The sequence below is a fragment of the Cygnus olor genome, chromosome 3 (assembly GCF_009769625.2).
Source record: "Cygnus olor isolate bCygOlo1 chromosome 3, bCygOlo1.pri.v2, whole genome shotgun sequence".
Lineage (NCBI taxonomy): Eukaryota > Metazoa > Chordata > Aves > Anseriformes > Anatidae > Cygnus > Cygnus olor.
The window spans coordinates 44,369,903-44,383,680 of record NC_049171.1 but is presented as its reverse complement, the minus strand read 5'-3'; the positions used below and the strand labels follow the sequence as shown (position 1 = coordinate 44,383,680).

General features: G+C 36.2%; 1 protein-coding gene across 2 annotated transcripts in view; it reads left to right on the top strand.

Moving 5' to 3' along the window:
* ASCC3 (activating signal cointegrator 1 complex subunit 3) overlaps positions 1-13,778 on the top strand; it is a 281,426-nt gene that overhangs the window by 254,948 nt on the left and 12,700 nt on the right. For both annotated transcript variants that reach the window (XM_040551468.1, XM_040551467.1), the window contains exon 37: positions 4,107-4,331. In XM_040551468.1, the coding sequence (XP_040407402.1) occupies positions 4,107-4,331 (225 nt within the window). The remainder of the gene's footprint in view (positions 1-4,106; positions 4,332-13,778) is intronic.

Sequence of the window (13,778 nt, the reverse complement as noted above, 5' to 3'; positions counted from 1 at the left end):
CAAAACATGTAGCAGGTTTTTAAAGTTCAAAATATGGTGTGCTTGACTTCACTGTATCAATATAAAGAAAAGGAACATAAAGTCGGTCAATTCTAAGGTAGTTTCCAATACAGCATCGCTAAAGGAAAGACTACTGGTTCAGCCCTGGAATGTGAGAAACTATTTTTGGTTTGGTTTAGACCCTCATTGTTACAAATTAATCAGCTGCTCTTTAAAGTCTAGAACTCATTAACTTTATAAGTTTTACTGTTCCCATGACTGAACTGAACTTAAAATATTCAAGCTTAGTTGCTCACCTTGATCCCATTTCTGTCTATTCTCAACAAGTACCTTCTTCTATCTTATAGACAGGTGAGAAGAGGTAGTTACTTGGTGTATAAAATATTTCAGAAGGTTTACATGTGGTATATAAGTCTAGAGTTCAGCTTTTACTATAAATCAGTAATTTCAGCCAACCTTATACATTTTGTGAGTAGAGAGAAAATCTGATGGTTTTAGCCCTGTGGGCACTGTGGAGCATAGTACTTAGCATACTGGATACCTTATTTGCATTTCAGTTCAGTCTGACTCCTCAAATACCTCATAGTTACTTGAATATATTCTGAGGATCAGGGTGTGATTTGATTGCATATCCTTGCAGACTCAGATCTGAAGCCGAGAGAGAGAAACATTTTTATAAATGAACATTGAAACAAGCCTCACCAGCTCACTAGCACATTAAGGTCTGGATCACTTAGGAAGCTGATCGGAAATAAACATTCTGCTTCATTTTTTTGGTAATTGTGTTGATAATCAGCTGAATATGGGACACTGAGCAATTCAGAACTGAATGTAGCTGTCACAGAAAGCTAAGGTATGATGACAGCCCAAACATGAGGAAGAGAAATTTGAGAATAGACTCTTCAGTCTCCAAGAAGAAGGAATAAAAATATCAAATATCTGAAAAAAAAAAAAAATGTAGCCCCCCAAAAATGCAAAACATTTATTTTAAAATTAGTTGTTTACTTTTAGAACAATTCAAATAAAGGGTGATGAAAAGGTGCATATTTGGAGCATGGTGTTGCATGATCCAGCCAGGACTCTAAGGATTCTGTGGCTGAGGTTATGCAGGAAGCAGAATTCAATTATCAGAATAGCCCCTGGGCCTTGTAAAATGAAACTATCAAGTGTATGCAGGTGTGTGTGATGTTTCTCACTGGCAAAGCAAGTCACTGTTTCCTATGTGGCCCTGCATCACATACAGGATGAAGTGTAGGTTTGAGATGACTCTGACACCCTCAAAACAATGTGGTGGTCTCTAATGCCCAAAAGAAGACATTATTGGGAAATTCCCGTAGAAAAGAGAGAGATGTGACGCAATGGCCAAATGCTTGATTGCAGAACCATAGCTAAAATTCCTGATTATCTCCCAGTATCCCCCTACAAGTTATGCTTAACTGTGCAGGGGCTTGCAAACGCTATTAGCACATGGGCTTCAGTAGTCCCGATTAATGGAAGAAAAAGGGAAAGTGAAAAATGCACAGCAGCTCTTTGTGGTTTAACTATAAAGTTTGTAGTAAGTTTCTTGACTTTAGAATGATGATTAATGATTGATACGTAATTTGATCTGTTTCCTCATCCATGGAAGTAAGAACAGTATTCAGAGGCAGTGTACTAAAGTAATATATAGTCTATATTGTGCAGAACAGTTGAGCCTACAGCCTTTGCAGAACAGATTGAGATTCATAATGAAAAGGAAAACTAAAATGAAAAAATATTGAGTGAACAGCAGGTCCCATTTGAGGTGATTACAAAGGATGTTTCTTTATTCTGTCTTTTCTTGTGCAACCTGAAAACAGTAGCAGGGGGTTACGAGCAGAGTTCATCACAGAGTTGTCAATCACTGTCATTTAACATTTTGCAATGGAAGATGTCTTTATTCAAGGACAGCTGGGCAAATCAGAGAAACAGATTTGCAGTTAGTAGTCTGTCCAGCCTACACTAAGCAAACAAGGACAGGGTAGACATACTGGCCTCTCACATAAAAATATAATGGACTCTGCTGACCTCGGTGCCCTCCATTCAGCTTCATTCTCAGTTGTATAAAAGCTTCACTACCCATTCTCAATTTCCTTTAATTACCTACATGATGCAGATAAGAAAATGAACCTCACTTACTTACAGTCAGTGATCACAAACAGGAAATTAAGTAGGCAAGTTGTTTAAAATAAGGGGAGTGTTTTGGAGGTAAATAAAACATGTGCTGGGAAAGAATTAGTGAAAACACATTTTGAGGAGTACCAATTGGTCTGCAGTGACTTGGCTGATCCTTCTTCTTTCTGCTACTTTAAACTGCAAAGTAAAACTAAGTAAAAAATCTCCTTGGTAAATATTCTTTAAAATATCTTTGAAGGAGAAGCAAGTTAAATAAAAAGAGTGAAGCAAACATGCAACCTTCTATAGGGCTTAAAAAGATTGTGACCTTAGGTTCAGAGAATAAATGACCACAGTTTTCACAAGAGATCTAGCAGAGACATCTCGGATTAAGCAGCAGTTGTCTTTAGACAGTCTTCACTTCTAATCTGCAGTTGAGATATGAAATAAATTAATGACATTCTGGTTTCCTTTCCAAATAGTAAATTGTCTAATATCTATCTTTTCTTTTCTATTTATATCACCCTTTAGGTGTAGTTTCTTTGTGCAGTTAAACAAAATAGAAAATGTTTGTGCTGTCAGTTTGGTGGGGGGAGGAGGGTGAAAAACAGCTATGTAGCTTTTCTTTTTTTAGAAAGTGCCAAAAAACCTCTCTGTGTTAGGGCATTAATGAATGGATACAGTACTTTGCAATTCATTTAGGTAGTTCTGTTAGGTGGTCTAAACTTACAGTTTTTCTTTACCTTACTCTGCACTGGTTTCTCGGTAAATATTTAATTATTATGGCATTGCAGGAAGTTTGATTGGAGATTGAATCTATAAGTTAAGAGGAATATAAAACCTTGAATGCTTTAATTTAATGGTCTCTTTGCTAAACCCATAGTTCAGAAGCCCGTCAGGCTACCCAAAATTTTGTGATAAAAGAAATATATTCTCTTAAATTACAAATGGAAAAGATATCACATATTATAAAACTCTTACTTTACTTGCAAATCTTATATTTTAGAAAGATCATTCTCATTCTAATCAAGAATATGTATGCATACATGTACAAGAGGATTTTGTGGAGGAAAACATCACGAATTATGTCATAGAATAGACTCTGCAGCCCAAGTTCTAGTTCTTAGGATGCTTCTGTTGAATATTACTTTCAGAGGCAATCTGAGTCTCTGAGAGAGACTTCCACTCTTTAGGAGACTGAGCATCTCTGTTCTGGCTTCTTGGACAGTCATACTTGTTGCCCTCAGCCCCAAGGATGCTGCTGGTAATAACTACATCGATTACCTGTTTGTGTGCACTTCCTTTACACAACAGTGAGAAAGTTCTTAGGCAGTTTTCATTTTTACGTGAATGGTATTAGTCCATTCTGGAGCACAGAGGATAGTTTTCAGCACCTACTTAACAATTTGGCTGTTTGCTGTGATCACAGGTCATCTGTTACTTGGACATTGACTCTCAAAATAATGAAAATACATTTTAAAATTCATTTAAAATAAAAAACAGATCTTTTTTCAATCTCTGATTGGAAAAAAAAAAAGTGTTTTTAAGTAAAAACCCTGAAAAATGAAATTGTGAGTTCTTGACTTCTTTATAGCTAACTTTACTATGTTTTTGTGAGCCAACTGGGGTAGGATATCTGTAGAAGGTCATCTCAGATACTGAGTTCATCCAATGAGTGTGTGTATTTCACTGCTTTTATTTTCTTCCTCTCTAGTTGTAAAAACAACATAGAAAAGTTTTTAAAACCCTGTAATTGAGTGAATATTTTTTAATATTTCACTAGCTATTGTCTTCCCATAAACGTGATTTTGATAAGAAGCTATCTTAATATTAAAATGCTATTTTAGCAATGAAATCTAGATGTAGTAAATTAAATGCATATACTTTTAATGTCTCAGAAAAGAAAAACAATTATTTTGAAGCTAATTACAATGTTTAAGTATATTTTATCCTTTTTTTCTTTTTTTTTTAAGAATGCTGAGGAGTACACCGATCTACCTGTGAGACACAATGAAGACCAGATGAACAGTGAACTGGCAAAACATCTTCCAATTGAAGTGAATCCTCATTCATTTGACAGTTCACACACAAAAACACACCTCCTGCTGCAAGCCCACTTCAGTCATGCCATGTTGCCTTGTCCAGATTATGCAACTGATACAAAGACAGTGCTGGACCAAGCGATTAGAATATGTCAGGTATAGTAATTCATTTCAGTATTTAAGTGCTGTTGTTTTAATATTCACTGTTAGCATGTTGCAATATTTTGAATACATAAAAATCTAAAGATTTCTTTCATTGTCTTGTGGAGAACTGGCACTGCACAGTGTAATATCACTATGTTTAGGGAGGAACTAGATGCCCATGAAGATGCGCACTTTACAAAACTGAAGGTAAACCAACTTAAGGTAAAAAACTTTGGCGCTGTTTGGAGGCATCTGTTGCCACTGGGTTCTCCTCTTATTTCATATGCAATGGCTTTCTGCGTCCGAATTGTGGAATGTTGAGTATAAGTCATTCCTGCACGGATTTGTTCCCTGCAGATTTTTATGCTGACCCCCCAAGAACCTGTCTTCCATGGGTACATTTATTTTTCTAGCATCCAAAAGCATTCTAGTCACTGCCAAGCATAAGTAAAATGCGTTTTGAAATGTAATTTGGGACAAGATACTGGGTTTTTCTCTGGCTTGTGAAAAGACATGTCTTCTATTTCCCAATTATCACAGAGTCAAAGATCACGTTTTTAAACACAGATTTTAAAGACAATCTGGAGGTTTGTGACTTTTACAGTTGTACAGAAATCTCAACCCACAGGAACTAAACTGACCATGGAGAGTACTGGTAACAAGCAATCACATGCATAGCTGCATGCCTCAAAAGAATTTTAAAACAACAATTTAACTTTGCAATAGAATGCTGCAATATCTGAAGAGTGGGAAGAAGGCTGAGCTCCAGCTGATACAGAGAACAGATTGACCCTCTGTTTCTGCCAGAGAGAAGTAATAGTATTCTCTATAGCAGAGCTGGACAAGGACTCATTCACAGGTTCTTGAAGATCAGACACCTTCAACAAACTGTTCTTTTTGGTCTTCCTCAGTTCCATATCTGTGAAAGAGGGACAGTAATTCTTTCCGTCTACGTTTTTGTTTGCTCAGATTTTAATATCTTCAGTGATCTATATGTCATCTACAAGAATGAGTCTCATCTTATTTGAAGGATGTTGGCAGTGTGGTAACTGCCATCATTGTGTCAAGCCTACCAGTTTTACAGATTAGTCTCTGAGAGATAATTAATCAATGCTCTAGACAGAAAAAATACCACTGACAATTTGGTGTCCAATGATTAGGGTGGGTCTCAACCTTATGCTAGCAAAAATTATGAGCTTATAATACTAATATTGAACCAGGCAAAATTAAAATTAAGAAAAAGAAAAGTAAGAAGCAAATCAACAGAATAAGACTTTACTGCTACAGTCTCAAATTTGTCAAGCAGCAGTGCTTGAATGCAATTCTACTCCCAAGATTTCAAATCTATAAAATCATGTTGCTGAAAGCTTGAATATATGAACAGCTATTATTCATAATATACAGTTATTAACAGAGAATGTCACTTAGGTAAGAAAATTCACCTTTGTTTCATAGATAATAATTAAAGTTCATTTAAATGTTTGTGAAATTAGCATTTGGGGGGCTAATTTGGGGGAAAAAAGTAAATTAAAGATTCTTTTTGATAGTTATCTTTCTCAATATTTATCCTGCAGTACTAAGCAATGTATTTTTAATTGTCTTATATGTATTTCAGAAACATAATCGCTCAGAAGAAAACATAAAACGTTTAACAGTTCTTTTCAATTGAAGTAAAATGCAGAATATCATTCCATACAGTGCCTTAAGTCATCTTAAAAAAAAAAAAAAAAAAAAAAAAAAGGTTCCTGTTTTCAAAGAAAAAGAAAAACATGCAAGCACATTTGTATTTTGAAGTTGGCGCATGGTTTACATCTCTTGGGAGAATATTTGTTCCATCTTATTAGTCACGCTTTCCAAACGGAGGTTAAAGTTCCCAGAATCTAAGCAATAGACAGGGTTACACTTTCAATACTGGTTGTTACCTTTTTCCTTAGCACTGACCTGCTGATGAACTCGGGGTCAACAGAGGTGGAAAAAAAGATGTTAGTTGTGAGAAAAGGAACTGAACCATAGAGGGATCCATTGATAAACATATTCAGTGGGTGATGTTCTGTGTTTGTGTGTGAACACGCGCTCGCGTGCCCCCAAAAGTAAAATTCAGCAGAGACGGAGTTGTTTTTTGAGTTGTGTTGAAGTTTTGTTTATTTACATACAAAGTACTTTAGGTATTAAGGTTGTATAGCTAATATTCCAGTAGTGAACCAAACATAAACTGTCGTTTGTGCTGGCTGGTATGTGAGCAACAGATAGACTTTCCGTATAGGCGCTGTGTTTCTCTTCCAAGAAACTAAGATCTTTCAAAGAGCTTTTACAAATGGTTGTATCTCAGTATATACAGAGGGTCTCTATCCCAGGTCCTCTGCAGAGCAGATTTATCATCTCTAGCCACTGCAGGTAAGCAAGTCTCTTTCCACCACAGGCAAACAAACGTCTCCACTCTTCTGTGCTGTCTTCACCTACATCTTCTTTCTCTCCAATGGTGCTTTTCACATCCCACATGTTGTGTAACTCCACCGGCATCCTCTGGCCCTCCTTCTTCACCGGTGACTTTAGGCTGAATGGTGTTAGTGGTCAGTCAGAAAACTATGTTAACAGCATCAGCTAACTAAAAGTAGCTGATGGATTGCCTCAAATCATCAGGAAAATGCATCAGCTAAAATTTTCAAAATGCAGTGAAGTCATTTGGCCTGCAGTAGTTGTTCAGAACTTTCACTTTTTCTATGAGGAGATTTCATCCAGATTTAGAAATTATATTTGTACTATTTCATGTTCCACATAAGGAATGAGCTGCCATTCCAATTTAATTGCTAAACTGAACATGACATGTACTGGTGAGTTGCTGGCAAAGCCTCCATATCATACATCCATATGTGCCCTACACATACATATTCTGCGTAACTGTGAGACAAATGTCAGGATTATTGCAATTCTAAATATTCATAAAGTACTGTCTTTTATAATTTACCCCTCTCCTCCTCAGTATACACATGAAGCACTGAAACAAGATCACTGTAATAACACAAACAGAATTATTCATAGCCTAAAGAAATAAACTTCTTAAATTACAAACTTTTAGGATTTTATAGTGGCCTGTGTAGGAATCCCTTCCATCTTTCTTCTCCCTCTAGGGTAGGACTCTTGAGCAGGGTTGGTTTAATATAAATTTATATATATATATTGCAATTCTTGACTCTTTTTTTGTTACTGTAAAATCCATAAGAAACCAACAGAGTGATCAGCTGCTTTTGTGTAGTCAGTTCTGCTGCCCTTCTAAGAACATAATGTTCATGTTACTAAAATCTTTCTATGAATGCAACAAAACAGGCGCTCTCACAGTTTTCTTTAATGTGCTGTGGTAAGATTTCACTTCTAATAGGAAATGCATGCAACCACTCTTAAATTACTTTTGCTGAGATTTCTGTTTTATTTTTATGTTAGAATTCTGTTGATCTATACTCATGATGAAAGAGAGAAGCCATAAGCTGTGATGTCACAACTAGGAGCAAAAAGAGCATCTTGCCAGATTTTGCCACAGCGTTAACAGGATTTGAGGAGTCAGGAGGGTGACTCTAAAGAAGAATGTAATTGTTGCCATACAAAATGGAAGAAATGTATTCTGTTACAGTTTTTCCATAGTTAGAATTTGTTATGTTTAAATGTAGTTTGTTACAGCAAGATAAAGGTTAGTATCTACTTACCCAGGATGAAATTCACCGTTCCTTTTACTGGAGAAATATCGGGAGTAGTGATATATAACCTTCTGGAAGGTGAATGCTGAACTGTTCCCACACTCAATTTTGTAATGAACGTCCGACCACTGGGGCATTGACCAGATGGGAGGAATGTCCCTGCTCTACACTGAAAACCTTGAATGAGAAAGTAACAAGTTTTTTTGTTATCACTGACAGGCTGCCATAGATAAAGTACAGAAGGTTTCCATGTCTCAAAAACTTTGCATTAATTCGTATGTGATCTTGGGGTAAGACATAATTTTTATTTGCCTGTTACCTTTAATATAATTACAGCTGCCTGCATATTCTCTTCAAGCCTCACACACAATCTGCATTGTTTTTCACTCAGAAAAAAAAAAGGTGTCAGTAGGATGGTGCTGAGCACTCCAGCAGTTGAGCAAATTCAAACATTTCTCCACTTCTTGCAGAACATTTAAAAAAAAAAATCTAATGAAATGGTTTGTCCAATATTTTTATAGAGATATAATTATTACTGCAAAGACAATACCCCATCTTTTTTCCTCTACCTGATTTAGGAGTATGTGAAATGGACTAAATCTAATCTCTTTCTTACTTCTTTTGTGAAGCCTTGTATTTTGTGACTGTGTATTCAGCGATCAGTTCTTATTCTGGTGTTCTAAGGCTGTCGCCTATATTTGCGTTAATTGAAATGGATAATTGAGGTAGTAATACCATCAGTCTCAGTTTACTCAGGGCAGTTTCTTCTATGAAATAAATGTGACAGTTGCTGGCTTTGCATTGGGATTGGCCACAAGCCTCCACTTCTAGCATAATCGTTGATAAAATATTTTAATATTGCCAGGAGTAGAACTGCCATGGAGCCCAGACTTAACCTTTAAGAAGTGTTTACCCATGGATGTGTTAAATGCATCTCAGTAGGGTACCTGTGCACTGAGAGAAGATGGGCAGGAAGTCAGGCTCTGAACCGCACAATAAAGCATAGTGTGCATGGGAAATGTGCACGGCTCTGAAATGAGGCCCTCGTGGCTCTGCTGCTGATGGCCTGCCTTTCCCAATCATGTTATCCCTCTGAAGAATCTAATTTTGAAATGAAATATAAAGCTTTTTCAGGTTAAGCACTGCATTTCCATATTGGCTGGACAATGATATGCATAGCACCCCTTTTTCCCATTCCAAAATAGTTAAATTTGTTTCTGATCATTTCAATTGCATCTTTTGCTACAATTCTGAGAATCATCTTCATTGTACATGTTTAGAAGCTTCAAATATCGCACAAACATGCTGAGCAATTCAGCTGTCTTAAGAGCTAGTTTACAGATTAAATGCTTAAGCTAGTAACCTGCAGGCTGTTCATGGCTGCTGGTGGGAGCTCTGTCTACTGTTCCTCAGGCAGAAGTTGCCTTCTGCCCATAATTGCATGCATACAGCTTGCATACAGCTGCAAACAGCACAGGTGCCTGAGCTGCAGTTCCCAGACTATGCAAATGAGAATGTCCCTCTGCTCTGGACTTTCCATCCTCCCCGAACCTCCTCAGTTCATTACAGCCACAAGAACTACTGGCTTTGGGACCCATACAGCTTGGGTCATTTGTTTTCCTGCTTATGAGGAAATGGAGAAGTTCTTAAAGATCTTAAGGTATGTTTTGAGCTCTTGTGCTGTGTTATTACAGGCATGCCAATTACTTGCTGAAAGGTGGGAGTTACAGGCATGGCCTATTTTGCTGTTGCGTATGCAAGATTTGTCCAGAAGTGCCCAGGCAAAGACATAATTGCTTTGTTTAATAGATGCTTTTGTAAGTATAAATAAATGGGCAGCTTAACTGAAGGAAGGGAAGACAATCAAATCAACTTCACAGTGCAGAACCAAGTGAAGGACACTACAAGCAGAGGCCAGAGTCTCTAAAGCCACTACACATTTTCTTTGTGTGTCTGTAGTATGTGATAGTACCATATCTGCAATTTTATTAGCAGCCTGTATGGTTGATTGCTATTATTCTCCACATAAGGAGAGTGAAAATAACAGAATAATCAGAAAACTTAAAGAGTATATGCTGTAAGTAATGCTCATTTATAGGTAATAGACAGCAATAAATAGCATTGTAGTGATAGTACCTGGACATAGGAAATGCTGAGGTGGAAACACTTGCTGCCTGCTTTTATTCTACAGGTATGTCTGGGGAGGTGAAAGGGGGGGGGGGGGGGTTGTTACCTTTGTGGCCGTGGTGTTGGGGATTTTGCTCACTGTGGATAATTTGCAAACTGCTGTATGGAAGCATCTTGGTGACAGTTTAATGATGATTTGGTGCTGCTTATACATAACCCCCCCCGTCATGACAAACCTTTTCCCAGTTGGGGCTGGAGGAAATGAGTAATGCTTAACCCATTTGTGTGATCAATTCACTTAAGCAGCTACTGTGAAATGTTAATCACAACTTTAATTTGTACTGCATTAGCATTTTGATTAACTTGTAGGCTTGCTAGCACACTTGAAGCACTTTTACTCGTAGTTACAGCTCGGAAATGACTTTTTGATTAATTAAGTTTGTTAGACAGCAGCTGAGCTTCCTGAATGCTAACCTTATGGGGCTAAAAGTTCAGGAGAAAGTTACGGGGAATAACTGTTGCTGTTGAAAAGGATTCTTGTGAATGCACTCACAAAATTTTAATTATTGACAAAATATTACATTACTATTTTGAAACTGATTTTAAATGTTAAAGAGGGCAAATTTATACAGAAACATACTGTATGTTTTTAATAGGTTTGGTAGATTTGTGTTAGCTGTGGAACAAATGCCATCTTTAAGACATTGCTTAGGTTCAGGAAACTGGGATTTCTCGCCAAGAGATTTTTCTCAAAAACATTTTATTGTATTTACAGTTCACTAGCCTAGTATAGAATATCAATTTATTAATTAGTAATTTGAGAATAAATTGTACACTGGGATTCAACAAGTTCTGAACATGTTGGGTTATGCCCTACCAAGTTTATATTGCTAGTATCACATTCCATAGCTGCTTTTATTTCCGTAATACTATAAAAAAAAAAAATCAGTAAGAGACGAAGGGTTGCACTCCACTAAATGTAGACAGTAAGTGATTCGTCCTTTTCGTGGTTCTGATCGTACTAATAATGTTACTATGGAGGCCAAAGGATGAATACAGGGATAGTAATCTTACAAAGCAGCTAGGAAGGTCGTAATTTACATTCATCAGTGAGACCTTTATGTTGATGGGAGAACGAAGAATCAGTCTCTCATAGTGGGTAGCAGAGGAAGACATAGCTGAATATGCTTTAAAAAAAATGGAGGAAGAATGCAGAGGGCAGTATAAAAAGAGTGCCCAATTAGGATTAATTACATCTTATTCACTATCTCTCTCATAGAGTGTACTTCTTTTTTTTTTTTTCTGTAAGCTAAAATTGTACAGCTGAATGATTTTGATATTGATTTGAAAGAACCCCTCCTATTTAATACATTTCTAAAAGGTAATTTTTGACTAGAACTCTGACCTGTTCTGCAAATATGTAACATACAAAAGGTAGTGACCTTAAGATACTCTGTAAGACTTCTTCAAATAAACTTTTAAAGTCTTCAGTTGTTGTTTCTAGGGTATATAACTGAAGCATCGTAATCTTGATTTATATAAAACCATGAAATTTATAATACATGGCATGCTTTAACATCTGGAAAAATGTTACTTGTATTAGTATGATCTCAAGTCACATGGGGATTATAACATAATACCACATATTGGAAGGCTTCTTAGGTTTGAAGCGTGTGCAAAAAAACAGATTTATATTATTCCATATTAACAGTTTTCAGGAAAATGGGTAAAATGGGAACATCTTTTAATTTATTAAAATGTAGAAATATTTGTCATATAAACTGTAATCTTGAACAGTTTTAATTAGGCACAATTCTAATGCTTGATTTAAATTTAATGATTTAAGTGTATGGATTTAAACCCGTGAAGCCTAGTCCTAGACAACAGAACTTATATTGACATATACGGTAGGCAAGGGTGGAGATATTTTCATTATTTGATATTAGAATACTATACACAAAAAATTTGGGTACAAAACTAAGCATAAAATCCAACTAGCCTTAACTCTCTTTTTTAACTTAATTGTGCAATAAATTTGAAGTATTTTAGTCTCACAAAATTTATTTCTTTTATATATCTGTTTGCTTCCTCAAAGCATCGCTGCAGAATAAGATTTGTAGCGCAGAATAAGATTTGTATTTGTTTGTGTGAGGATGTGTTGGATTTATTTTACATAAAGTCTAATGTAATGTGTGTAATGTAATGTTTCAAGTCTAAGGTGAATGTGGTTCTGCCTGCAGCACTGTACAGAGTAGTGTAGAAACCTTCAATTTCGCAAATGAAGGCACCGAAGAAAGGACTGTAGTCTATGATGCACTGATACAAAAAGTAAAATGAATCTTTAAAGAGTGGGAAAATTTGAGCCATGTAACTCACCCTAGGTACTCCTGAAGTTTCAGCTCCCACCCACCAAAGCAATACCACCAATGGCATCACTGTAGGCAGTTTACTTTTAGCTGAGTAATCACAGATGTGATTCTCAGCCACAAGTTACCTTAGTCTACTTAGCTAGCCTCTTTATCCAGAGCTGTTCTCATTGTTCATTTGGCTTCATTGCCACTTTCCTTAACATAATGTAGCCAAAAATATCAATATTTATATATTCAATGTTTACATTTATATTTACAATATTTAAATAGAATGCTTAATATATTCCGAGCTATATAAAACAGGTGAGTTCAAACAGAATAATAAAGAAGAATAGTTCACTGAGTATACGATCTCTGTTAAGATGCACATTGTTTTATTTTAACATTTCAATAACTTACCTTAAAGGAAAAAGCTATTTAAGTCATTTGAGTAGATCAGAAGCTCTACTGGTTGTACAGTCTCTGGTCCCCTGCCACCCACCCGGTCATACAAGAGTGATCCAGAATGTCTGTCTTTCAAATGAAGGATGCGAAAGTAATACCAAAAACAGTGTTTTTGTAAAGAAAAAAAAAAGTGTTTGCATAAAGCTTCTGAAATAAAAGATTTGTAATCAGGATATTTCTGTTGCTAGACAAATGTCCTAAGTGAGTACAATTTAGTATCTGTTATCTTGAACACATACTCAGAGCGCTTAAAAACAACAGAGAAAAGGCACTTTTTACTATCATTTCCATGCCATACATTCACCTCCTACATCCTGCCTCCATCTTTGCTTTTCCTCAAGATAACACCATTCAAATTCCAAGCATCAGTAAAAACATTCAGATTCATTCTAGACCAGAGAGGTACAATTTGATCATTTTAAATAGTTCAGTAGTTTAACCGAACATTGCTCCCAAAAATGAGTTGATGGAAAATTGGTAATAGATACGGAGGGTTTGGTACTAACACTCCTCCACTATGAAGAAAGAAATAGCAAGAGATTTTGATCCAAACATTTTGACATTCAGTTCTGAATATCATCAAAATGAAATTTTTTGCCATACCTAATAAGCTACGTCATTCATTTATCAAGCATTGTTTCTGCCCTACCCCTGCCATAGTTTACAGCAAGTTGCTTCCCTTGTTGACTTGTTGTACAAGTCAAATTATTTTTGGTAATGATGGCTAAAATGCTAAAGGACACATTTAGTAATTGCTGTTATTACTTCATGGTTGTCAGAGCATGACACTGGAAAGGCTTAATAGCTAAAACCTGATTCTTTCATCAAAA